This window comes from Dermacentor variabilis, chromosome 1, assembly GCF_050947875.1.
Source record: "Dermacentor variabilis isolate Ectoservices chromosome 1, ASM5094787v1, whole genome shotgun sequence".
Taxonomy (NCBI): Eukaryota; Metazoa; Arthropoda; class Arachnida; order Ixodida; family Ixodidae; genus Dermacentor; species Dermacentor variabilis.
Genome location: NC_134568.1, coordinates 125,899,680 through 125,926,484, shown reverse-complemented (window position 1 = coordinate 125,926,484; position 26,805 = coordinate 125,899,680). Strand labels below are relative to the sequence as shown.

Below are 26,805 nucleotides of genomic sequence, written 5' to 3'. Positions count from 1 at the left end.
CTCCAGCGCAAAAAAAAAAGAATACCGCTTGACTTCCTCGCCTTCTTTTAATTTTTTCCTACCCTTTCTCCTTCCTCTAGTGCAGGGTAGTCAATTGAGCTCTTTTCTGGTTAACCTTCCTGCTATTCCTTTGTCACTTTCTATATCTCTCATAGCACGCTTGAGGTAAATAAAATCAAACATACAAGCACACAAAGAGAGTGGCTAAAAAAAATCCAGGAAGAAGCGAAATGTCCTATCAAACGCTTTCAAAAAACTACAACATCCACTATGATGAAAGCATAAGCACATCCGAGACTATTCAGCGCCGATGGAGGGGCATAAGGGAAATGACAGGTATGTTGTCCAGGTAAGAAGATCTGGTATGCTACTTTTGGTTGGCGGCCGAAGAAAAGGTACAGAAAGCTAAGGCACATGGCGAGGGTGAAATACGACAGCAACAACGGGAGCGCCACACAAATAACTGTCACGAGAGAGAGAAAAAGAGAGAGAGCAATCTAATAACTGAAATGCAAGACAACCAGGCTGAACCTGGTTGACTCCCATGCGCTAGGAAATGAGAAAAAAAAAAGGACAATAAAGGCGAGAAGGAGGAACGCGTTCGTGACAAGCACACACACGCTCAAGCCTTCGTTGTTCAATAACAATCCGTTAAATATGCCGGTTGGTTTCAAAAGATGCAGCAGCGTTTTTTTCGCCGTTCGCATCGCAGACGATAGAGGCTATGTCCCAAGATCTCCTCCTCCGTGAAAGTTAGGAGAGATGAGAGACGTTGACTTTAATGAGACGCTGTAGATAGATAGATAGATAGATAGATAGATAGATAGATAGATAGATAGATAGATAGATAGATAGATAGATAGATAGATAGATAGATAGATAGATAGATAGATAGATAGATAGATAGATAGATAGATAGATAGATAGATAGATAGATAGATAGATAGATAGATAGATAGATAGATAGATAGATAGATAGATAGATAGATAGATAGATAGATAGATAGATAGATAGATAGATAGATAGATAGATAGATAGATAGATAGATAGATAGATAGATAGATAGATAGATAGATAGATAGATAGATAGATAGACGAAAGGCGAAATACAGGGTGGTCAACCAGAACACAACCTACGGTTTGCTACCCTACAATGGCTGATGAGACGTAGAAAGGTAAGAAGGAAATGGAGAAGCACCACGCACCTACACAGGATCACAGCATCCGGCACAACTTAGCATCTGTATGTACTGCAGTCGTTAGCATAGTTAGATCTGCAGCACTTGAGTGTTACAGTTTCTTAAAGTCGACAGTGAGAAGCTGCAGATGTTGCTGAGAAGCTGAGATGCTACCGCATGTGTGAATGTGTACATCATATTTCTCCGTGGCAGAGCAGTCGTCTAACTGCCTCGAAGTGATGAGAAGGAAAAAGTATAGTGACGAAACGAGCTTTCTTTTTCTTCTTTTTCCTAACAAGTACGGTAGGAGCCGATATTCCAATAAGAAAGAAGTGTTCCTGAAAGCACCTACTCGCAGGTCACAAAGTAAAATTTCTTCAAGCGGAGTGCGACCAGTGCCCGCGGAGAGAGATAAAAAGAAAGGAACCACAGGGTGGTCAACCAGACGCAAGTCCGGTCTGCTACCTTACGCATGGGAAAGGGGGTTAAGAGATAAAAACAAGGAACGAAAGGATAACAAACACCGAAAGTGTAGCTTCATTTTGAAGTGCACATCGAAAGTACAGTCGCTCGCTTGAGGCATGTAAATTAAGAAACTGCAATAATGCACGCACCGTTTTCTGGGCTTTCGACCCATGTGGTCATGGCCCAAGTACTTTTGTCACCGGGAATTATATTGCATCCATATGATCTGAAATAGTGCGAAGTAGAGGTCGTCATAGCGGGGACAGGAGATGTTTCGCTGCGATGCAACGGTATTGCATCGCTTGTGGTTGAATGTGGCATCCACAAAGACCTATTCGTTCCTCATTAAGATGGGCGACACACTTTTGTGAGACCACTGCGGGTGTGAGGAGTCTATTTAACAGCGTCATAGAAATTTGCATAGGCTGGTTGATCCAAGGAAGAGCAACATTGCTGTGCATTTTAGCATTGAACTGGTCAACGGTTTCCTCGTTATCGCGCTCGTCGTATTTTTAACACGCTTGCAGAGATTAATGCAAAATACGTCCTACTATACAGTCGAAAAACAAAACCACAATACACTTTCCTATTCTACTGCGCAGCCAAAAGCGGATAGTATGCGCAGAGATGAAGTATTTTTTTTACTATATGTATTTAAGGAGAGGTTGGTGCCTATGTGTGGCGCCGGCTACTCCTCTTCTCTTACATGATAGTTATCGTTACATGATAGTTACATGATAGTTAACAATCACCAAACTGGACAAATAAACACATGAACGAACATTCACGTACTAAGTCTCAGTACTGCAATATATATGAACCTTCGCACAACAGAAGAGTTCACATAGCATAAATACTCATAAAACCGAAATGTTCACACGCAACACTTGAGTGCACACAGCGTAAATGTACACAAAATCAAGGTATTCCGTTTAAAATTAGTCGGTATGTTGAAACAACAGTTCATAGGCTTAGACTAGGCACTGCCTTTACTAAAAGCTTCCTGTATAGGACAAAAAAAACTAACAGTGCTACACGCTCATGTGAAGAGGCTGAAAAAGACATGGAACACCTTCTTCTACACTGTAAAATTCATGAAGCTCCCCGGAAGAACCTCTCGAAAAGGCTACATGGCTTGTATAGACGGCCACTATCTTTAGGCAAAAATTTTGGGTCCATGGCCAACAGAAAAATGTCAAACCATCGCTGCGCACGCCTTAGTGAAGTTTTTGGAGGAATCAAAAATATCGCAAAAATACTAAGTCATACAATAGTTATTGCTGGCATTGTTATTATTAAAGGCACCTTTAATCACATGTTCATTGTGTCTTCGTGTAGCATTTGTATTTGTTGCATTTAGAGTGCGGCATTCATGTGCCCAACATCTTTTGTGGGAAGCATGTTTCTTAAGTGCGCCTGGTAGGATCTGCTGACATTTTCCTATCGCCCTTTTCCGTAAGCACTCATAAACAGTTTATGGCATATACATTGAAATTCACAGGTTGCCACGACAAGCAAGTAGCTGAATACTGGACATAGTCGTTTCTTGTTTGTTTGTTGCGGTTATATTTAGTTTTTCTCACCAAAATGACTATATTATCGTGCTTCTGAGGAGCGCCGCTAGCTGTAAGGCGTAGTATAGCTGTAGTTGAAGGGACGCTGAAGTGGAACAGTAAATCACTTTGGACTGATATAGTATTCCTTCAAGACTCTATGCTCGTGAATTTTGCGGTAATAGGTTGATTACTCGAAAAGAACATGAAGGTCAAGGTTCAATTTTTTTTCGTATTTCGCGCCGAACCCCGAGCGCCGGTACTTCACTGTGACGTCACGGGTTTCAATTTAATTCTTTTTTCCAATTTATATGGCTTTGTAAAAGCCCTGCGAAACTTGCTAAGTTCATTTTTTTGTTATTTGAGAATGTAATTCAATCTATCTTTACAGATAAAATATTAACTAGGCCTGAGCAGACGCCGTCTAAATCTATGACGTCGCAGCTAGCTAGTGCGAGAACTTCAAGGCGGCGTCGCCACACGTCTTTTGTTTTTGCGTCCTTTCTGGCTTACTAAGCCTCTTCACGGCAAGATTAGCTTCCTTTCTCTCTCTCTCTCTCTCTCTCTCTCTCTCTCTCTCTCGGTTTTGTAGAAGGTAATTTTCTAATACAGCTCAAACGTGTTTTTATCTTTAGAGTCCGACAAGGACGTGTTGCGAGTCCACCGTGTACGTCTTGCGGTTGCTGCGAGACAAGTCAGCACCTGATATTGGAATGTCCCGCTTTCAGTGCGCAGCGCATGTCGCTAGTGAAGGACTGTCACCTCCGTGGCCTGCGGTGTACGACACTCGGCGAATGTTTCTGCCCCGGTGATTGTGCGTCTCGACGCGATCAGGCTCATTGCGCTCTCCTTGCTTTTCTAGACGTAACTAATTTAGGTACACGTTTGTAGCTCATATCTATTTTTCAAATGGCATTACTTCAGACGCTATTCTATTTTAACATTCTTTAGTAGCGTGACCTGCAGTGACCGGCCCGACTGTGTGCGACCTGTGCTGTGTGCGAGCCGTGCTGTGTGTGTGCTGCTTCATTTTTGAGATTTCTCATCTTGCTCTTTCTTTCCTCTTTCCTACCCTCTTTCCTAACTTCCATTTCTATGCTTCCGTCTCCTCCTTCCTGAAGGGCAGGCAGGCGATGTGCCCCTTCCGGTGGCAGCTGCACGTCTATTCCTTGCTTTATTCTTCCCGTCTAGTGTATACATGTTTTAAAAACAAATAGTAATAATAATAATAAGAAGAAGAAGAAGAAGAGGCATTTAAGATCACTAAAGCAAATAATTTGTTCTTAGATGCAGTGTCCAACTTTGCTAACGGCTAGAGCATGCCTAAAACTGCTAAAGAATTGAGTTGCACCATTAAAGCCACACTAGGTTACGAAAAAGATTCACAGAAGTAGTACGACGATAAAAAAAGGGGGGGGAGAGAGAGAGAGAGTGCTACATGGCGATCTGCCCTTAATGGTGAGGGAAGATGCACAAGCTGCACTACTAATAGCGTGCCGCCGCTAACCACGCAGGAATAACAAGAACCGACTCGACCAGAAGGACGAGAACGGAAAAATATCGCGAACCTTACTCTCTCGTGTTGACACGGCGCGATCCGAGAATAAGGCCGAAGAATATGTGCGCAGAGAACAGAGCGTTGCAGTGGAACCGGGTGCTATTTTGGTCTGGCGTTTGCAACGGAAAGTGTGACAGTAAACGCGTGTGCGAACAAGAACGTTGCAAAGCGTTGGGTTTTCTTTTTGAGGCAGCGTACGAGCGAGCCGTTATCCCGTCAAAAGTGGTGAGGGCAGAGCAGGAGCCGGAGTGAGGGTAGGACAAGGTAAGAAAGAACAGTTGGGAGGGGGCAATGCTTTGAGGAGTGACCGCTGATGCGAGCAAGCCAGAGAAAGCGGAGAAGGTAGGGGGGGGGGGGGGGGGAGTGGCGGGGACGTAAGTGGGTAAATGGGTAAACCAGTTTTCTGGCCTGCCACGGCTTGACAGCGAAGCCTTAAGCAAAGTGAAGAAACGCCGTTGCCTTCGCGTGCTCATCCGGAAGGCGAAAGGTCGCTGCACGTTATTACACGCGGGAGAAAACGATACGTGGCGGGGCACCGCTTGCGCCACCGTGCTAGAGGACGGAGGCACGACAGCAGCGGGAGAGCTGGCAGAACGAAATGAGTCACGCTCCTCGGATGCCGGGCTGGACGCTCCTTAAAAACGCCGGTGTATTGACACACTTGTCGAAAAGCACCGGGAAGAGAGAAGGAAAAGAAAAGCGCGAAAAATATATGGGCGAAGCCAGCAAGCCATGGTGGCCTCCTGACCCGCAGCAGGTTGCGAAGCTATTCGGAAATTAAAATAAGAAATGGTCAGCCGAAATCGCTGGATCTTCCCTACTTCCGAAGCCACATCATCATTTATACGCTGGCCTTATTACGCGGATAGCAGGCATCCATATTGACAAGTTTTCTTTTTTTTTTCTGAGTTACTTGTGTTATTTTGTTTTATGACCGCTAAACGAACTCTCTTGAGATTTACGAAATGTACGAGCTCGTTATCGTGCAATTAACGGGACAGTAAAGTGAAACACGAAATCGGTTTAGATTGATAAAGAATTCTTCAAAAGCTCTATTGCCGTTAAGTTTACGACAGTAAGATGATTATTAAAAGAGAAAATAAAGTTCAAAGTTCTTTTTTTTTTATTATTTCGCGCCGAAACTTCAACGCTTGTACGTCAGTATGACGTCACTGATTCCAGACCATCTTTTTTCGTACTTGGGCCAGCGTTGGCTCAGTAAATCTTACCGACGCTTGCCATATTCAGTCTTTGGGTCCTTTAGAACCTAACGTATAGCCGATGTTTACCGAAAAACCATTAGCTAGGCCCTAGCAGATGCCGTCAAAATCCACGATCTCACGCCGAACTGGTGCGGGAACTTCAGGGTGACGGCGCCACCCGTGTTTTCTTTTTGCGCCCTTTATGGCTTGCTAATCGTCTCCTCGCGATAAGGAGTGGCGTTTCTGATATTGTACAACGGTAATTTACTAATCCAGAAGAAATCATTTTTCTCTTTAGTGCCGCTTTAACATCGTCTCGTAGTAGCTAAACCGCAGGCCACAGGTCATAAGCATTACTTTCTCATCCAGAGCAAGAAAGGTGTGCACGCATCTCCCAAAACAGGTATAGGAACTCCAGTTATTCACACGACAAAGCCGTTGGTCAAGTAGAGTCTTCACCCGACATTGCCTTCATTGGGGTTTCGTGATGTTTAAATGCATAGGTGACATAGTAATTGACAAATTACGTAAAAAAAAAATAATCACAGTCTTCCTTCCTTGCTTCACCGACGCTCCCTTTCATAACCGGGTTCTCGAAACCCCTTCAATATTTTTTTTTTCTTTTTTTTTTGAGAACGCAGCTAAAGAGAATGTGTGGTGAGCTTCTGTCCAGTCATCATAATCATCGTCAGCCTGGTTACGCCCACTGCAGGGCAAAGGCCTCTCCCATACTTCTCCAACAACCCCGGTCATGTACTAAATGTGGCCATGTAGTCCCTGCAAACTTCTTAATCTCATCTGCCCACCTAACTTTCTGCCACCCCCTGCTACGCTTCTCTTCCCTTGGAATCCAGTCCGTAATCCTTAATGACGATCGGTTATCTTCCCTCCACATTACATGTCCTGCCCATGCCCATTTTTTTTTCTTGATTTCAACTAAGATGTCATTAACTCGCGTTTGTTCCCTCACCCAATCTGCTCTTTTCTTATCCCTTAACGTTACACCCATCATTCTTCTTTCCATATCTCGTTGCGTCATCCTCAATTTAAGTAGAACCCTTTTCGTAACCCTCCAGGTTTCTGCCCCGTAAGTGAGTACTGGTAAGACGCAGCTATTATACACTTTTCTCTTGAGGGATAATGGCAACTTGCTGTCCATGATCTCAGAATGCCTGCCAAACGCACCCCAGCCCATTCTTATTCTTCGGATTATTTCCGTCTCATGATCTGGATCCGCCGTCACTACCTGCCCTAAGTAGATGTATTCCCTTACCACTTCCAGTGCCTCGCTACCTATCGTAAACTGCTGTTCTGTTCCGAGACTGTTAAACATTACTTTAGTTTTCTGCAGATTAATTTTTAGACCCACCCTTCTGCTTTGCCTCTCCAGGTCAGTGAGCATGCATTGCAGTTGGTCCCCTGAGTTACTAAGCAAGGTAATATCATCAGCGAATCGCAAGTTACTAAGGTATTCTCCATTAACTCTTATCCCCAATTCTTCCCAATCCAGTTCTCTGAATACCTCCTGTAAACACGCTGTGAATAGCATTGGAGAGATCGTATCTCCCTGCCTGACGCCTTTCTTTATTGGGATTTTGTTGCTTTCTTTATGGAGGACTACGGTGGCTGTGGAGCCGCTGTTGATATCTTTCAGTATTTTTACATACGGCTTGTTTACACCCTGATTCCGTAATGCCTCCATGACTGCTGAGGTTTCGACAGAATCAAACGTTTTCTTGTAATCAATGAAAGCTATATCTAAGGGTTGGTTATATTCCGCACATTTCTCTATCACCTGATTCATAGTGTGAATATGGTCTATTGTTGAGTAGCCTTTACGGAATCCTGCCTGGTCCTTTGGTTGACAGAAGTCTAAAGTGTTCCTGATTCTATTTGAGATTACCTTAGTAAATACTTTGTAGGCAACTGATAGTAAGCTGACCGGTCTATAATTTTTCAAGTCTTTGACGTCCGCTTTCTTATGGATTAGGATTATGTTAGCGTTTTTCCAAGATTCCGGTACGCTGGAAGTCATGAGGCATTGCGTATACAGGGTGGCCAGTTTCTCTAGAACAATCTGCCCACCATCCTTCAACAAATCTGCTGTTACCTGATCCTCCCCATCTTCCTTCCCCCTTTGCATAGCTCCCAATGCTTTCTTTACTTCTTCCGGCGTTACCTGTGGGAATTCGAATTCCTCGAGACTATTCTCTCTTCCATTATCGTCGTGGATGCCACTGGTACTGTATAAATCTCTATAGAACTCCTCAGCCACTTGAACTATCTCATCCATGTTAGTAATGATATTGCCGGCTTTGTCTCTTAACGCATACATCTGATTCTTGCTAATTCCTAGTTTCTTCTTCACTGCTTTTAGGTTTCCTCCGTTCCTGAGAGCATGTTCAATTCTATCCATATTATACTTCCTTATGTCAGCTGTCTTACGCTTGTTGATTAACTTCGAAAGTTCTGCCGGTTCTATCTAGCTGTAGGGTTAGAGGCTTTCATACATTGGCGTTTCTTGATCAGATCTTTCGTCTCCTGCGATAGCTTACTGGTATCCTGTCTAACGGAGTTACCACCGACTTCTATTGCACACTCCTTAAATGTGGCCCACAAGATTGTCGTTCATTGCTTCAACACTAAGATCCTCTTCCTGGGTTAAAGCCGAATACCTGTTCTGTAGCTTGATCTGGAATTCCTCTATTTTCCCTCTTACCGCTAACTCATTGATCGGCTTCTTATGTACCAGTTTCTTCCGTTCCCTCCTTAGGTCTGGGCTAATTCGAGTTCTTACCATCCTATGGTCACTGCAGCGCACCTTGCTGAGCACGTCCACATCTTGTATGATGCCAGGGTTAGCGCAGAGTATGAAGTCTATTTCATTTCTAGTCTCGCCGTTCGGGCTCCTCCACGTCCAATTTCGCCTATCCTGCTTGCGGAAGAAGGTATTCATTTGTCCAGTACTAGGAACAATATTTGCATACATAAAGAAACAAAGAAAACTAAATAGGCCATTTAAATACTGAGCGCTTGAATACGCAAAGTGAAGAAAAAAATTTCCTCACATAATGAGAAAGCAAAAGCGCCGCATAGCGCGCACCGAAGTAAGATGAGCTGTTCGCGTCGCGCTGTAATGGCATTCTTTTCCTTGAGACTGAATAAATGCTTCCCTCCCACTCTACGCTGGACGGCGCCATTGACGCTGAATGTCAAAAGTTACCGCAAGTCTTCCGACGCTTTTTCTGTCATTGCGTAAACCTCCTTGATCGCTTCGTACTTCTTTCTCCACCTTTAAATTAATACGCGCTTCTGCTTCCGCGAGATATCGAGGGGGGATTTATCACGCGTACAGGCGCTCGTGCGTATCTCATATGAAATAACATTTTGGTGTTTCTTCAATCCAGAAGAGCGTGACTGCGTATCTACATCCTTGTCCTCGTTACCTACTCATATGGAACGCAAAATAAAGATTGAGGAGAAAATATATCGCGAAGCCGTAATAAACGGCATTAAAAGGCTTACAGTAGACATATGCGAAAATTATTCAAATATCAAATTCACACGTTTGGGCCAAGATCTGTGGGTGTAAGTTGTTTCATCGTTATGTCCTCGGAAATTCAATGCGTCTGCTTAGTGCCAATACGCGCACAGCACCACCCACGCAACTCGAGGGGGGGGGGGGGGGCAGCGACAGACGCACCTTAATAAGCCGTTAAAATTCAAAGGACTGTGCACTCGGCAATGGCCGCGTGGAAGTCACGATATAGTGTCATAAGCCTCCGTGACTGCGCATGCGCAGCGCGCTTGCAACGCCAAGGCTCTTTCTCGCGCCGCTGTCCAAGCAGGCGCGAAGAGGCTGGCAATTTTTCTTGACCGGAAGGTAGATAGAAAGGGGGCATGTGAGAGTCCAAGGACCTTGGACAGGCAGGTTGTCTCTTCCTTTGCCCCAAAGACACAAGGGCGCTCTCGCGACTCCGCTGCGACGCGGCCGAGCACCGGTGGCACGACGCGTCCTCGCCCGCTCTGCGCGCATCTCGGCCCGCGGCGACACCTGCTGCGTGAAGGACCCGGCCGCGGCGCCGGATGCGGCCCTGTCCATTCACAGGCAACGCTGCAGCCGGCGTCGCGAAGCGCCGGCAGCCGCGCGTGGGATACCGCTGCCGTCTGGTCCGGTGCAGTCAACGACGAACTGGCCGAGATTCGGCCAAGATTATTGGGAACGCGCTCGATGCGCGAGCTTCAAGGTTGAGACGACGGCGAACCTGCTGCGCTGGGCGGCGCGACCTATGGCGCCCAGCGCCGCCCGCAGCGACCGACTCGCGCGCATGGCCCGATAATTATCCCTGGCCTGGCCGCGATCCTTCTGCCAAAGCGCGGTGCGCTGTCTGTGATGCGCTGTGCTTATGAGAGAGAGAGAGAAAGGGGCAAGGAAGAAAAGCACGAGGCAGCACGCACGGACGACCGCGAAGGTCGCAGATGAATTGATGCGCGGCCCCACGAATCGCCGGTGCGATTACGAATATGGCGGCTGCGCCTGGCAGTTATGTGGGCGCTCAACAGACAGTCTCATTCTCTTTGAACCTGTGCGCGAAATCGAGTGGCAATCAGTTCTGTACCGCGGCGCGTCCCGACGACCATTAAAGCCGACGGTGCGTCGGTGATATTGGAGCAGACGAAAAGAGGTATCCTTTTTGCAGGAAAGTAAAATAACGGACGCGGCCTCTCATCCGTTAATGTCATGAGACCAATTACGGTGCGAACGCTTTCAGGATGAGAATGCAAAGCGGTCTATCGTGTCGATCCCGACTAATTGATCAGCTTATAGCCTGTGAGGTCGGCACACTACACCTAATAATATAGTGCCGAGTCCACGTATAGCAGCACTGACTGCTGGACAGCTATGTACTATTACATAACCATGGAAGTAAGGGATTTCCTTGTAATGCAGTAGGGACAGGAGGAATTTCAGAGCGTTCATACCATTTACAACAACCCGGCTGATTCAAGCAGTAACCACCGGCAAGCAAAGTCGAGCAAAAAAGTCTTCAGTATATATATGTTGAAAATACACCCGGGATCAAAAGTTGGTCGTACGCGCCGTCGGAAAAACGGCTCAGTTCGGTCGCTCAGAGGCAGGCAGGAAGTGATATGCATAACAACCTTCGTTTGGGCGCGAGAACGGTGCAGTGTACCATTAATATTGAGACTTGGCATCAAGGCTGGGAAAGGTAACTTCTTTTTTTCGCCGACTGCAAATCCTTCATCGGCGTATACAAACGTGCAACATAATCCCTTTGTCTAGGACAGGAATAAAGTGGCACGTATTTAATTAACTGATGGATCCCTTCCCCGAACGAACTTCCAAAACAATTCTGCTTTTAAGGGTTACGCGAAATCGCAGGACATCTTGTTTCGTCTCATGGCTGAGTGAATCCGGAGGCGAGATGTGTCATGATTTCCGTCAGTTTAAGTTATTGGGACACGCTTATCAGTTGTTCTTGTACTTCCTGTACAGAGTCCTTTACTACGCATGCTGGCATTGATGCAGCGTGGAATATTCTCTGCACATGTGAATTTTCTTTATGTGAGATGTCGTGCTGTATGAAAATATTCACTCTTACGCTTTTCACTGCAATAATATCTTTGGCAATGGTAAGGTTTTGCATTTCCACTTGGTCTAAAGCAAATCATCTTAAAGGTTGGGGCGGTCTTTCTTAATGCAAATTGTCTCGAAATAGCTCAAGTTCACATATAACAAAACTTTCATATAACAAAACTAAGGTACAGGATGCAGGCATGCACGAAACAGATATCCCCCTGAGTAGGTGCGACGAACGCCTGGACGCCGTTCTGTTGTAATTAACAGCAGCTAATAAGCGTGCCACTGCATTGCACAGAACTTTCAGTTACAAGGGCGTTCGTGGCCAGCAATAACAAGTTCCTCAGCTGCCACTGAAAATGTCATTCGTTTGCACACAATAGCATAGCAAACAGGTAATATTTATTGTTTTCACAACTGTTTCAGATACCACATGCCTCTGCTGTGGCTTTGTTCGTCTGCCTCTTGGTCGCCGTCGGGGCAGAGCCACAGCATGATGACGGCGAAGCAAGAAGAGAAGAAGACGTGACGGTACGGCTGGCGCGCTTCGTCGAAAGCTTATACGAAGACCTAGAGGAAGCAGCCCAAACAAATGTCGCCAGGCCTTTCCCATCACACGAGGCTTTTCACGAGTTTCATAATCAGCCAGTTCGACCTTTCCAGCAGGGAAGGCCACCGGGGGGCGGCGGGGCCGCGTCACCGCCGCCGTCAAGGCCCGCACCAGGACAACCCGGTCAGCCTGTGGCTCCTCCTGGACCGACCACCCCTCCGCGGAGGCCACCGGGAACTGCTTTGTTCGGGGAACCATTCGAGCCACCCAAGGGGCCGCAGAAGCCTCCTTCGCCATCCCGAGGAACAGGCGGGTATGGAAGGCCTGAGGGACCGCTTCTACCGCCCAGTAACGTGCTCGAGCCGGAAATTGTTGGTCCCGTTCTAGAGTATGAACCACCTGACCTACCTCAAAGGCCACCAGTATTCAGCGGCTATCCTATCAACACTATTGACTTGCCACCAGCTCCTCCACGGCAACCACCAAGACCAAGGCCTCCACCACAGCCAGTTGCTCCCTCACCGCCCAAATTTGTTGGGGTTCTCATTCCTGCGGATAAGACACCCCAGTTGCCACGACCACCGCTTCCCCCATCAGGACCACCCGCGCCCAGGCCGCCTATTTCAAGGCCTCCGGCTCCAAGGCCACCGGCTCCTAGGCCGCCAGCTCCTAGGCCGCCAGCTCCCAGCATCAGCCGTTTTCCTCCAGCGCCCCCTCCGCCGTTTGCTAGGCCACCGTCAGGCGCGGGTGGTATTTCATTCGATGTGCAAACCGGAGTGGCGAAGCCCCGTCCGGGAGAACCATCTGTAACTCCTGGCCCACCAGGGGAAGGTTTTGGATATGGGCCACCGAGGCGCCCTCCTCCCTCTCCTCCGGGTCCAGGAGCTGGTATCGGGCCCTTGCCCCAGCCGCCAAGGTTCCCAGCAGGCCCTCCACCCGCCCCTGCACCTCCAAGACCTCCATCCTTGCCCCGCCCTCAGGCACCGTCCCCATACCCTTTTCCCAGACCTCCTGGTCCTCTGCCCACTCCTCCTCGCGGAGTGGCTCTATTCCCTGAAGGAAGACCCCCGCCTTCACCTCCTCAGCCTCCTAGGCCGGGTGGCTTTCCAATTCCGGGGACACCGCGACCCCCAGCGCCTCCTCGACTGCCGGCTCCGTCGCCACCACCAGGCTTCTTTCAGCCAGGCATAGGTCCCTCAGCGCCGGGGCCTCCGAGGCCAACGACACCTGGTATTCCTGCTCCCCCTGGGACAGCCAGACCTCCATCTCCACCACGTGGGCCAGTCACTGGTGGACGAAAGCCTTCTGACATACCACATCACAAGTTCCACGAGTTCCTTGTCACAGGACCCAAAGCGCCAAGACCAGGAGGTGCGCTATTCCCTGGGGCTGGGGTACCAGGACAGAGGCCGCCAGGACCACCTTCACCAACACCGGGAGGACCGTTCATCCCCCCTTCACCGCCAACCTTTCCCATACCAGCTCCACCAAGACCGGGCGCTCCTCCGCCGGGCCCTCCTCCACCAAGACCTCCTACGCCGGGGCCTCCACTGAGGCCGCCGTCTCCACCAGGCTTCCCCGCACCAGCTCCTCCAAGACCAAGTGGTCCTCCACCAGGGCCTGGTCGCCCACCACGGCCACGGCCTCCTCCGAGCTACCCGATACCAGCGCCACCAAGACCGAGCGGTCCTCCAGTGGGACCACCTCCACCAGGACCGCCTCCTCTGGGTCCTCCTCCTCCAGGACCCGGCCGTCCCCTGAGGCCGCCGTCCCCACCAGGATATCCCTTGCCCACACCACCAAGGCCAGGCGGTCCACCATCGGGGCCTGGCCGTCCACCACGGCCACCTCCAAGCTATCCAATACCAGCACCACCAAGACCAAGTGGTCCTCCTTTCGGGCCACCACCACCAGGTCCTCCGCCACCAGGGCCCGGTCGTCCTCTGAGGCCTCCATCACCGCCAAGTTTCCCAATACCAGCTCCACCCAGACCAGGAGCTCCACCGCCAGGGCCCGGCCGCCCGCCAAGGCCACCGGCACCACCGGGATTCCCTGCCCCACCACCGCCGCCAAGGGGACCACCGCCACCACCTCGGCAACCTCCTCCTGCTGGTCCACCACCCTCCCCTCCTGAATTTCCGGAAACCCCCGGTTACCCCTCAAGACCAGCGAGACCGCGTCCTAGGCCACCGCCGGGAGTAGCACTTTATCCAGAGGGAAGGCTGCCTGAAAGGCCGCCACCAGGTAAAGCATTCTTTGGTGTTTCTGTAGCGCTAGCATAACGCAAGTCAAAAATTGAAAAAGGTGAAAGAAAACTCACTGTTCCAACTTTACAAGTTCCAAGTTTAAGTGAGACCATTCTGCTCTGTGCAGTCATAAGCCGTTAGCCATGAATAGCCACATGAAGCCGCGAGCATTCGACATCGCTTTGATTCGCAGTAATGATAGAAAAATGTAATGCTATCTTGTAAATTAACTGAAAGATTATTCAAAAATGAGAACTACTAGCCTTCGTGAATTATTTTTTTCAGGATAGGAGCTGCTAGAAATATTCCAGTCACCTAATGAGAGTACAAATGTGTTGCATCACCAGCCGAGCATTTCTCTGTGCATCTGTAGGCAAAGATATTGGTATGAGGTCTATTGTAATGTTGTCAAAGAGAAAAATACAAGACAATGACTAGCGATAAAAGCACGGTCCCGATTACGAAGGGCAAATTTTCGTGCGTGCGTCATCCATGCCCCAACGATTACAACAAAACGAAGCATGCTGCAGTAAGAATAGAACAATATGAATTCCTATTTTAAAAGGGATTTCTAAAAGGGCAACGTTAAAGAAATTGAATAATTATAGGCCGACTAGCTTGTTTTCGGTAATGTACAAATTGTTCACCAAGGTGATCTTTAATAGAATCAGGGCGACGTCCTACTTCAGTCAACCGCGATAATTGGCTGGCTTTAGAAAAGGATATTCAACAACTGATTAAATTGGTGCCGTCAATCAAGTAATTGCGAAATCTGCGGCGAATAACCAACCTTTATTGGCTTGCACATATTAGGACAAGGTATTCTATTCAGCAGAGGTACCGCCAGTTATGGAGGCACTGCGTAATCAAGAAATGCATTAAGCATATGTAAATGTCTTAGCAAATATCTATATAAAGATTACAAAGCTACCCTACTCCTCCACAGGATTAGCGCAAAAATTGCGAAGTAGGGGGCCAGGCAAGGAGACACGATCTCTCCTATGATATTCACTGCATGCTTAGAACACGCCTTCGAGCACTTAGACTGGGAGCTAAGTGTGAGGAGCAGCGGGGAGCATTTCAGCGATCGGAGGTTTGCAGACTATATTGCCATATTCAGCAACACTGGAAATGACTTCCAACAAATTAAGGAGCTTAGCCGGAATAGTATCAATAGTAAGTCTGAAAAATAACATGCAGAAGACTACGGTAATGTTCAATATCCTAGAAAGAGCATGATAATTTGTGATTAGCAGTCAGCCTCTATATTGTGTGCAAGGCTACGTTTATCTAGGCCAATTAATCACAGGAAACCTGGATCATGAAAATAAAACGTGCAGGAGAATAAAAATCCCTTGGAGCCCATACGGTCGGCATCACCAAGTCTTGACCGGCAGCTTACCGCTTTTCTTTCAAAAGAAAAGTAGTGTATTCTACTGGTACTAACATATGAGGAAGAAACTTGGAGGTTAAAAAAGAAGCTTGAGAAGAAGCTAAGGACCGCGCACCGAGCGAAGGAACGAAAAATGTTAGGCGTAACGTTACGACAGGAAGACAGCGGTGTGGATTAGAGAGCAGCCGACATTGTAGCAGAGATTAAAAAGAAATGGAGCTGGACAGGACATGTAATGTGTAGGGCAGATAACCGGTGGTCTATATTATAATTACAGAATGGGTTCCGAGGGAAGTGAAGCGTATCCGAGGGCGGCAGAGAACGGCTCGGTAGTGATACAATCTGACTTACACACAGCCTACAGCCATGATAGTGTCGGATTTTAACTTGAGTATGCGAGAAAATAATTTTAATATACGAGAAAACATTTTTTTTCACACGGAAACAAACACAAACCTTTTTTTCCTTGCTTACGGGGGTATGAGCCATTGCCCTTCGTCGGACTTCTGCCGGGATCGACCCACCATTGTTTTCTATCAGGCCCCGTGTCATAGAACATCCGGTGTCTGTGTCGGCATCAACAGGGGCCCGATAGCGCTATCGCGTTCCACTCTTGAAGGCGAAGCTTAAGCGTCCTCCAAGGCTTTTTTTAAATGCAAGAACGAAAAACGTATGCTGACTTTTGGTCCACTATTTGGTTTTAACCGCAGAGGTCCAGTGGACGCAAGCTCACCCGAGAGCTATAAGACCTTAAGTGGGCACGCAGCTGGGAACATATTGTGCGCTCGGAAGCAAAGAACGTGTCATATTCTCATCTTATTTCCGTATTTTTCTTATTTGCGTCCTTGAATATTCAAAGTTCCTTCTTCTACGATGGCTCGTAAGACCACCAGGTCTTACGAGCCTGGTGGTAAGACCTGGTGGTAGCTATCTAGTCCTTTCTTTTTTCTGTCGTCGCAGGTCTGCACGTATTATATGTTACCAATAAAGGATTTATTCGTGTTCGAATCTCAAATGCGCTTACCCTTACATCTTGTAGAGCCATACCACCACTGTGACCTCGTTAAACTTTTATTAAATATGAAACTGGTATTCTGTGTATTGGATGCGCTTATGCTGAACAACAGCATCTGCAGCTATGCGGCGTGCCACAGCGTCATCAAAATTAGTCAGCCAGATATTCATCTAATAAACAAACCGGTAAGCTCTACGCAATAAAGTTATCGACCGAAATAAACTGGCGAAAGCTAATCTGGAAAGATATATTCTGGAAACAAAAACCTTCAAGATTGCGCAGAGCTTTAGAAAAAGAAAAAAGAAAGAAAAGGAGAAACGAAATCGCGTAACCGTAATCATAACATAGCGCTTGACTTAGCAACTTGCAAAAACAGCGACACTGTAAACACTTCATTTTCATGCGAGACAAGCGCCTCTGTTTTATGCAGTATATTCTTCACAAATAGTTTTCATTCCATCCGAAAGAATGCCTTTAAACTTGGCGATTTCCAATTACTCCTAAACTTCAAAAAAAAAACGCATGCAGTTTAGAAGAGTTCGTTCGCCGCAAGAAACGGTTCCTCTCATGCGCATATAGCGGGGTACGGGCGTGTACAATAAGTTCCATTGGGGCTTTCACGCTTCGTTGTCTGAGAGGCTCGAAAAAGTGAGACACTCTCGTAGTAAACACGTTTGTTCGCAGCTCGCGACCACTAGAGACGCAGGCTGTTGACGTCCGGAAATGGTCGAATTCTCGGCCGATTTCTGAGATGCGCACCTTTCTCTGACCGAAGTGGACGGAAAGTACCGACGCTATACGTTATACAAGCAGCCATGCACAGTATCAATGTGTCTTTTTCCAGTGAACCTCCTTTACACAGTCGCCTTGGCGACACGAGGAAGGCATACGCGCGGCTTTATTATTATGACAAGTATTCTAGCTTTCCGTAGATCATAAAGGTCAAATCACACCAAATTGTGGTGTCCTACCAGTCAACTGCCCTTTATGTCCCGTTTTACCGCAGTTCTGCTTGAATTCATAGACCAGTTTCTTCTCCCATTACAGTACAACATTCTGCTCACCGTTGCGGTGGGATGTGAGTTTCCTTCAGCACACCCTGTCACTCGCGGATGACATGCCGCTACACGGAATCCATGCCACCCAATTTCTCATACCAAATCTGTTGCATCTCACTAGAATTTGCCAAGTTACTGCGTCCTCAAGAAATTCCAGTAGATTTGTATGAAATCTTCTAGTAGCCATACATCAATAAGAGCATTACGCAAAAGCGAATCCGCAAAGGCCCGTGCATATTTTCATATGCAATGTTTCGCTGATACTGGAGCTTTCACATAGGTCGCTCAAGTCTGCACAAGTTTACATGACAACCATTAGACGCACTGAGAAGGCATTCCGCTGCAGCTCTTGCAAAGTTCATTACAATGTTTGCAATTCACTGCAGGCTTTAGAACTTTACCGCAGACTTTATAGGGACCTCGCCATATATATATATATATATATATATATATATATATATATATATATATATATATATATATACAAAGTGTACTCGCTTCCTGCTGAGTTTCTAAACAAAAGTTTCTAAAAGTATATTCTGGGATTTTACGTGCCGAAAACGCAATCCGATTATGAGGCACACCGTAGAGGGGGAATCCAGAATAATTTTTCCCCTCTAGGGTTAAGGTGCACATACTGGTAAATCTAGCAAACGAGATTTTTTTTTTCATTTCGCCTCCATCGAAATGCGGCCGCCGCGGCTTCTGCAGATTTTGTGAATACGTTTTTGGCGTCATTAGAATTTAGTTAGCAATTATTCGTTTATTCCTTCATTGTACCTCAAAGGCCCCAGAGAGGAGTATTACGTGAGGGATGGGCTGAGCAGTGACTGTAGAACATTCTTTGAATGATATAGGTCGGAGTGGTGGACGGCGTCGGCAGGCAGACCGTTCCATTTCTTTGCTGTTGTCACAAAATACGGGCGTAGGTGGACGGTATAGTCCGTGCCGCGAGAGTATGTACTGTTTTAATATGGTTTACACGGCTGGACTAGCCATGAGCTGGCAATATGACTGAAATTTTAATTGACATGTGACAACATTTATGAAAAAGATACACTATAGAGATATGACGTTGTGATTCTAGATTAGTAAGAGCGGCACGGGTTTTAAGTTCGGAAACGCTGGCATGGTAAGAGTATTCAGAATAAATAAAGCAGACTTCATGATTCTGAACTGATTCAAGTGTATTAGATAGGTTAAGTTGATAAGGATCCCAAAGAGAGTATGAGTATTCTAACTTAATGCGGACACTATCTAATGTAAGTTAGTAACTACACTTGTGGGGGAGCGAGTCGTAAGTTCAGGCGAAGAAAACCAAGGGTGCGATTCGCGGTATTGGCTATGTTAATTACATGACGTGACCAAGTTGGTGTGTTTGAAATGGTTATGCCGGGGTATTTACATGATTCAACGGATGACATTTCGGAGCCGTATATTTCGCTGGTATTTCGCTGATTTTAGGTATTTCGCTGATTGGTGATGTCATCTACGATGAAAGAAAACCAGTGATGCTTTTTTTGTGTAAAAGGCATTAGCCGTTCATTACACCATGATTCAATACGTTTGAGGTCATTTTGAAGCATGTCAATGTCGAAAGTGTTTCTTATCGGACGATTAAGGACGAAGTCATCTGCTAACAATCGAATATTATAATAAATGTCTGTACGAAGGCCATTAATGTAAATTAGAAAGAGCAGGGGTCCGAAAATGTGTCTTCTGGTATGCCGGAAGGGTACTGACACAAAAATAGTGCATCCCGCTTTTTTTTTTTTGCTTTATCAGATAGATGCCGGCCAAGTAACTATACAGTATCTGGTGAGAATTCCTTGAAGGCGCAAAAAATAACCAATTATATGATCTTTTAAAGTGGCCCTATTGAAATGCACGCCATGTGGAGCGCGGCTTCCTGGCGTATAAGGTAGGTTTTGTTTACAAGTTATGCCTGCTCGTCACAAAAATTGGAGGTAGTGGTCTAGAGCCGCTGACGCATGCGCCGGTGATCCTGGTCGCGTAATCTCAAAGCGCACAATGGCTGCGTCTCGCTAAAGCCGGACGCCCGTCGCATAAATCATTCTTTCCGTTTTCCCTCTGCGCTCCTCTGCATTGCACAATGGACAACACGCCTAGTCCCGTGCTGTCGCGCCTACTAGGGTACCTGCACGCTATACTAGGCACCCTAGTTTCCATCCCCAGTACAGGGTAGCCAGCCGATCTGAGAATTGGCTAACCTCCCTGTCTTTCCGTCTATTTCTCCTCCTCCTCCTAGCTTCCGTTAGCGCGCAGCGCCCTCTGTCATCCATTTAATGACCCTGATATCCCCTCGTCTAAAGCTTTCGACAAGGGGATCACAATGCAGCTTCGACTGTACAGCACCGGCCAACGCATTAGTGATTCCATGTAACCCTTCACCCCCGATTTTCGTGACATACAGAGGTTCCCTTGTAAACGAACCCTACGCCAAAAAATTGGCGTCCTTTTTGAATTCGTTCACATTAAAACATAATCCATGATTGACTGCACGATCGAGGAATTGAGGTGTCATACTGTGATTGCGGAATCGGCAGCTATTTAGGAGAACAAAAAAGGCAATTTGGCAGTTTTTCTCTAAGTTAGGCGTACGAGCTAGCAAGCACGATAAATTCCGACTTCTGGTGTAGTATCCTTTGCTTAATTTCCTGGATACCTGCTTTCTCTTTCCTCTGCTCAAAGCAAGGAACAAAAATTAATTTCAGTTCCATCATCCTTTTCACTTTTTTCCTCCGTTTTGACAGACATTCGTAGTTTAATATCGGTGATAACCAATATAAAGCTATAAGTGCAGACAAGTCAAGTCAGTCAAGTCGCATATATAACTGGCTACAACAGGTTCCAGTCACTTCCCTTAGCTTTTTATAGCAGTCAAACCAAAAGTAAAGTGCTTGAACAAAATTAAAAACCTGGCATGACCCATCTCATGATGAACGTAGGCGTTAACGCGATTATCATTGAAACTATCTAACTAGACACCATATTGCAATCGTCGAAACGCGTCATGTATGAGGCGTGCGTAAAACAGCCAAGCCGCTCTCTCGCGTTTCCTTCTGAACACGCCGCATCATCTAACGCCGCCGCAGCAAAGACCCCGCGTGCCACCTATGTGAATATACATTCAGGCAAGATTGTCTCAATATATATGACGCGGGGTCGAATCCGCCCAGCACCAGTCAAATTAAAATGGCTTTTTTGTCATTGAAAACCGGCACACACCCAGTTGCGCATAGCCAGTGGCCGAAATGGACAACAACGAGGTTCATTGAAGCGTGGCACATGCCTAGCTTCACATACTTAGTGATCGAAGTTGGGGTGAAATTCATTGAACTGCAGTACAAACGGCAGTGGCACATACCAGTAACACAAGCTGGCGCGAGACGGACTAATGGCTCATTCACACAGGCGACTTGAGGAGGTCGCGCGACAATTTGCGACTCGCGATCAAATTGCGACCGAAGGCGAATGATGTTCACACCGGCAAGCCCGGCTGAGCGCGACCCGCAAGTCGCAATCCCGGAGATTATCGTTCTCAGCGAGAACTCTCGGAATGTACGCGGAATTTGCCGCGACGCGGGAGGAGGCCGGATGTAGACATGTGGAAGACCACTTTCGGTGCGCCGCTGATTGGTTTATCAGTTTTGCGACCACGGTCGGCCGACTGCGAAATCGCGCAGTGAGCGACTAACCCAAGATGGTCGCTTTTCGAGAAAAGCGACGGTTTTCGACCATTTGCGCTGGTCGCTTTGCGACCAACTTGGTCGCGCGAACATTGTCAGTCGCCGGTGTGAATGAGCCCTAACTGATGAGCCGCACATACCGATTGTCACATACCCATGACCCTAGTCAATGCGACGATTCTTTTCCAACCCAGCTCCTTGATCTCATGGAGATCATGGACTACCCAGTGGTGCAAGTTAGCGGCAAAACGGTTAGAGACACATCATCATCAGCCTGGCTACGCCCACTGCAGGGCAAAAGCCTCTCCCATCCTTCTCCAACTACCCCGGTCATGTGCTAATTGTGCCCATGTTGTCCCTGCAAACTTCTTAATCTCATCCGTCCGCCTAATTTTCTGCCACGCCCTGCTACGCTTCCCTTCTTTTGGAATCCAGTCCGTAACCCTTAATGACCAGCGGTTATCTTCCCCCCTCATTACATGCCCATGCCCCCCCCCATTTCTTTCTATTGATTTCAACTAAGATGTTATTAACTCGCGTTTGTTCCCTCACCCAATCTGCTCTTTTCTTATCCCTTAACGTTATGCCCATCATTCTTCTTTCCATAGCTCGTTGCGTCGTCCTAAATTTAAGTAGAACCCTTTTCGTAAGCCTCCAGGTTTCTGTCCCGTAGGTGAGTACTGGTAAGACACAGCTGTTATACACTTTTCTTTTGAGGGATAATGGCAACCTGCTGTTCATGATCTGACATGACACAGACATACATGCAGACAGACCTTGTAAAGTACGTGAACTACCCTAAGAATGTTAATAGTATTAAAATCATTACATATTATTCATCAATTGTACGGTTTCAGGTCCCGGAAGATTCCCTTCTCCACCAGCGCCTGGTAGAAGGCCACCGCCAGCGGGACCAGGAGCATTTCCCACGCCATCTCCCGGTATATCTCCAATTCCCGGAGGCGTGCCGAGGCCTACACCAAGGCCAGGGCCATCGCCAGCTCCTCCAAGGCCTCCTCCTTTCCCACAACCGGGGCCAGGACCTTTTCCCGCTATTCCAAGCGGCCCTCCAAGGCCACCTACTGCAGGACCTACAGTACGACCGCCGCAACCACCTCGACCAGCAGGACCCCCGACATTTCAACCTGGACCATTTCCAGGACCACCAAGAGACGAGGATGAGTTTCCAGAAACTCCTGGCTATCCCTCAAAACCATCCAGGAAACGACCACCTCCTCCACCGTCAAGGGGGACAGCCATATTTGGCGAGCCTGGTGTACCAACTCCCCCACGCAGACCACCACCTCCGCCTTCTCCGAGACCTCCCTCACCTCCACTGGGACCAATAACACCAAGACCAACGCCTCCAGGTCCAGGGCTACCACAGCCATCACCCCGACCAGTGCCAGGACCTTTCCCTCCACGACCACAGCCACCGCCTGGCACACCTGGCATTCCTGGAATTCCTCCCCAGATACCGAGGCCGCCTTCACCACCGCAGGTACCTCGACCACCAGTGTCACGTCCATCAGGGCCTGCACAGCCTGGTGGAAGACCAAAGCCTTCTGTTCATGACATTCCACATCACAAATTCCATGAATTCTTGGCTCAGCCTGTGAAACCTGGTACTGGAGCAGGGCAAGTTCCTGGTATTGGTGGTTACCCTTCACGGCCACCGAGGCCTCGACCCCCACCTCCATCGGCAGGAGCCGCTGTGTTTCCGCAAGGGCCGCCACCTAGACCTTCACCTCCACCCTCGACGCCGTTTCGGCCTCCAGGACCTCCACCGCAACAAGTCCCATCACCTCCAAGATTTCCAGGGCCCCCTGCTCCACGACCATCACCTCCACCACCACTAAGACCTTCACAGCCACAATTCCCTCCTGGTCCACAAGGCCGACCTTCTGGACCTGGAACTCGGCCCCCGCCTTCAAGACCACCAACACCACTACCGCCACCTCCCCAAAGACCACAACCTGCGTTTCCTTCACCACCAGCACCACAGAGGCCACCACCTGGAATAGCCCTGTTTCCTGAAGCACCGTCATATGGTGGTAGACCTGCAAGACCAAGACCTAGGCCATCGCCCCCCACAGGTGGACCAGCACCACAGCCTCCTCTACCAGTTTCTCCAGCACCGCCACCAGTTCCAAGGCCACAGATACCTGGACCCCAACAACCACCAAGATTTCCACAACCGTTTCCAAGTCCAAGGCCTCCTCCTCCACCTAGACCTCTGGTACCACCACCGCCGCCTCCTGCACCACGACCACCTCCACAACCTCAACCCGCTCCTGGTCTGCGACCTGGCCCCACTCCACTAGGACCGAGACCATATCCTGGCCCTCCTCCTATACGACCAACCCCTACACCACAACCACCCAGGCCTTATCCTGGTCCTTCTCCTGTGCAACCATTTCCAGGACCACCGCCCCCGGTAGGACCAACCCCAGGACCCCCCTTCGTGCCAAGACCACCACCAGGTCCAAGGCCTATTCCTTCACCAACTCCTGTACCATCACCAAGGCCACCTCCTACTCCGACCTTCCCAAGGCCTCAAGTTCCAACTGGACCCGGGCGAGGCCCTCCACTAGTGACACCACCGCCTCCTGGGCCAGGTACCGGGGACTTCCCTGAGGCGCCTGGTTATGGAGCAAGACGTCCACGTCCAAGGCCACCTCCAGGGAGAGTTTTGTATCCTGAAGGCGTAACCCCCTCTCGACCGCCTCCAGGTCCAGGTCGCCGCCCAGCACCTCCATCACCTGGCCCACAGCCTAGACCACCAGGGCCCATTGGTCCAACACCTTATCCAATACCAGGGCCTCCTCCAAGACCCCCAGCACCTCCACGACCTCCAGTTGCTCCACCCCCTCCGAGACCTGCCACTCCATCTGCACCAGCTTTCCCGCCCCCAACTCCAGGGCAATTCCCTCAGCCAAGACCACCATCACCGCCAGGCCCATCGCGTCCAGCTCAACCAGGACGACCAGCAGGGCAGAGGCCTTCTGCATTTGATATACCCCATTCAAAATTTCATGAATTTCATCAGCAACCTGTCAGACCACAAGTAGGAGGTAGGCCCCGCCCAACTCCTGGTGTTGCTTTATATCCTGAGCCTGGTCCAGCAAGGCCGACAGGACCACCGCGAATCCCATCGCCACCAACGCCCACACAGCCGTTCCCATCTCCAAGACCTCCAGGACCACCAGCACAACCAAGACCTACACCCAGACCCCCAGCATATGTGCCTCCAGCTCAACCCCGTCCTCCGCAACTCCCAAGACCTCCTGGCCCCGTTCCTACACCCCCTGGTCCAGTACCAAGGCCGCCATCACCACCACGCCCATCTCCACCAACAAGACCTCCTTCACCCAGGCCACCAGCATATTTACCACCTCAACAACCTCCATCACCAGTGTCCCCTGCACCACGGCCACCTCCGCCACCCCGGCCAGCACCAGTACCGAGACCTCCATCACCTCTGCCTCCTGCACCACGGCCACCTCCACCTCCTCGGCCAGTGCCAGTACCAAGACCCCCATCACCCGTGCCCCCTGGACCCCGTCCACCTCAGCGACCTCGACCAACGCCACCACCAAGACCTCCATCACCTCTGCCCCCTGCACCACGACCACCTCCACCACCCCGACCAGTACCAACACCTAGGCCACCAGCTTATATACCACCTGGACCAACCAGCCCAAGGCCACAGCCGCCAACTCCAAGGCCACCTCCCGGACCTTCTCGATTTCCAGTTCCTCCTCCTACGCCATCACCTCCAAGGCCTCAAGTTCCCTCAATCCCACCATCTCCAGGATTTGTTACACCACCCCCATACAGGCCATCCCGTCCAGTGTCACCACAAATACCACAAGGACCCGGAGGCACAGGTATCACACCGAGTTTTCCAGCACCACCACCGACCATACCGCGACCTAGTCCAAGACCACCGCTGCCATCACCGCCACCTCGACCGCCAGTAACGCCGAGCACTCCAGGTCCTTCACCTCCGGCTCCACCATCAGGCTTTCCCGACAGTCCAGGATATGGTAGCAAGCGCCCTACAAGACCCAGGCCACCAGCAACAGGAGGACGGCCACTACCACCTGGACCACTTCCTCCTGTTCCACCTCCCCTTCCGAATGTCCCTGAACCAACACGGCCAGAAATACCACAGCCTGTACCACAACCATTCCCTGAACCACCAGGATACGGACAGGGTAGACCAAGACCACCGCCCAGGCCTCAACCTCGACCTCAAGTGCCTGGTCCAGCACCACCTGTTAGACCGCAGAGACCAACTGACGTCAGGCCTCAAGTACCACCAAGAAGGCCAACTGGAACAGCCCTATTCGGTGAACCTGGAGAGCCATCACCTAGGCCACCAAGGCCGAGACCTAGCCCAGGTCCTGGTCCACAGCCCCCTGCACCAGAACCTTTCCCAGAACAACCAGGCTATGGTTCGAAACGCCCCAGGCCTGGAACTACGCCGTCTGGTCCAGGCCAACGACCTGGAGGTGCCCTTTTTCCTGACACGCAGACTACGTCGAGGCCTTCGGTCCCTGGAGGCAGGCCTGGCGACACAGGAGAGGGGAAGCAACCTATACGCTTCCCTTCTCATAAAGCGTTTCACGAATTCCACAACGCCCCCATCAGAATTCGAAATAACATAGGTTGAGACGAAGACAGAGTGTTCTACACTCCATGTCGGCACTGCTCCTGATTGCACTATGTATGCATAGTACATCCACCATGTTTGGAGAACTGACTTACAGGAAAAAAATTGCAACTACCAGCGGTTGCTGTAAGCAGTTCAGCATTATAAAACAAGAGCATGATGAAAAATCACATCTATCACTTATGGAAAGAATGCCGCGCCATCGGCGAGACCAAATCAAACATGTAAGAGCACTGAAGGAAATATCCTGTATCATTCCTGCTGCTGGAGGAGCCTGATGTTTACATGCCATTGTATATTTTTGTTAATAACTCTGTCATTGTTTGTGAGTGAGACATTTGCGGTTGTATTTTTTCCTTGTTGCTATATTTAAGTTTCTTTAATAAAGACATACAACAGCAGGCAGTTCTGTTCTGCATTTATTGTAAAGAAATGGACACGATGGCAACGTTATTATGTTGCTTAGTCTAGTTCTTATGAATAGTAGCGCCCAAATGGCGCGTTAGTAATATCACTCACATGTCACTGAGTATACGCCCACACCATGTGCCTGACTGCTTTCTTTTTCAAGAAATCTGTTAGAATCCCTCTTACTA

The 26,805-nt window shown here is 48.8% G+C and overlaps 1 protein-coding gene across 1 annotated transcript in view; it reads left to right on the top strand.

The window, feature by feature from the left end:
• Positions 1-26,605, top strand: part of LOC142584297 (uncharacterized) — a 110,926-nt gene extending 84,321 nt beyond the window's left edge. Inside the window, exons 2-3 of the mRNA XM_075694477.1 lie at positions 11,986-14,353; positions 22,389-26,605. Of these exons, the coding sequence (XP_075550592.1) occupies positions 11,986-14,353; positions 22,389-26,209 (6,189 nt within the window). The 3' untranslated portion in view covers positions 26,210-26,605. The remainder of the gene's footprint in view (positions 1-11,985; positions 14,354-22,388) is intronic.
• The last annotated feature ends 200 nt before the right edge of the window (positions 26,606-26,805 follow it).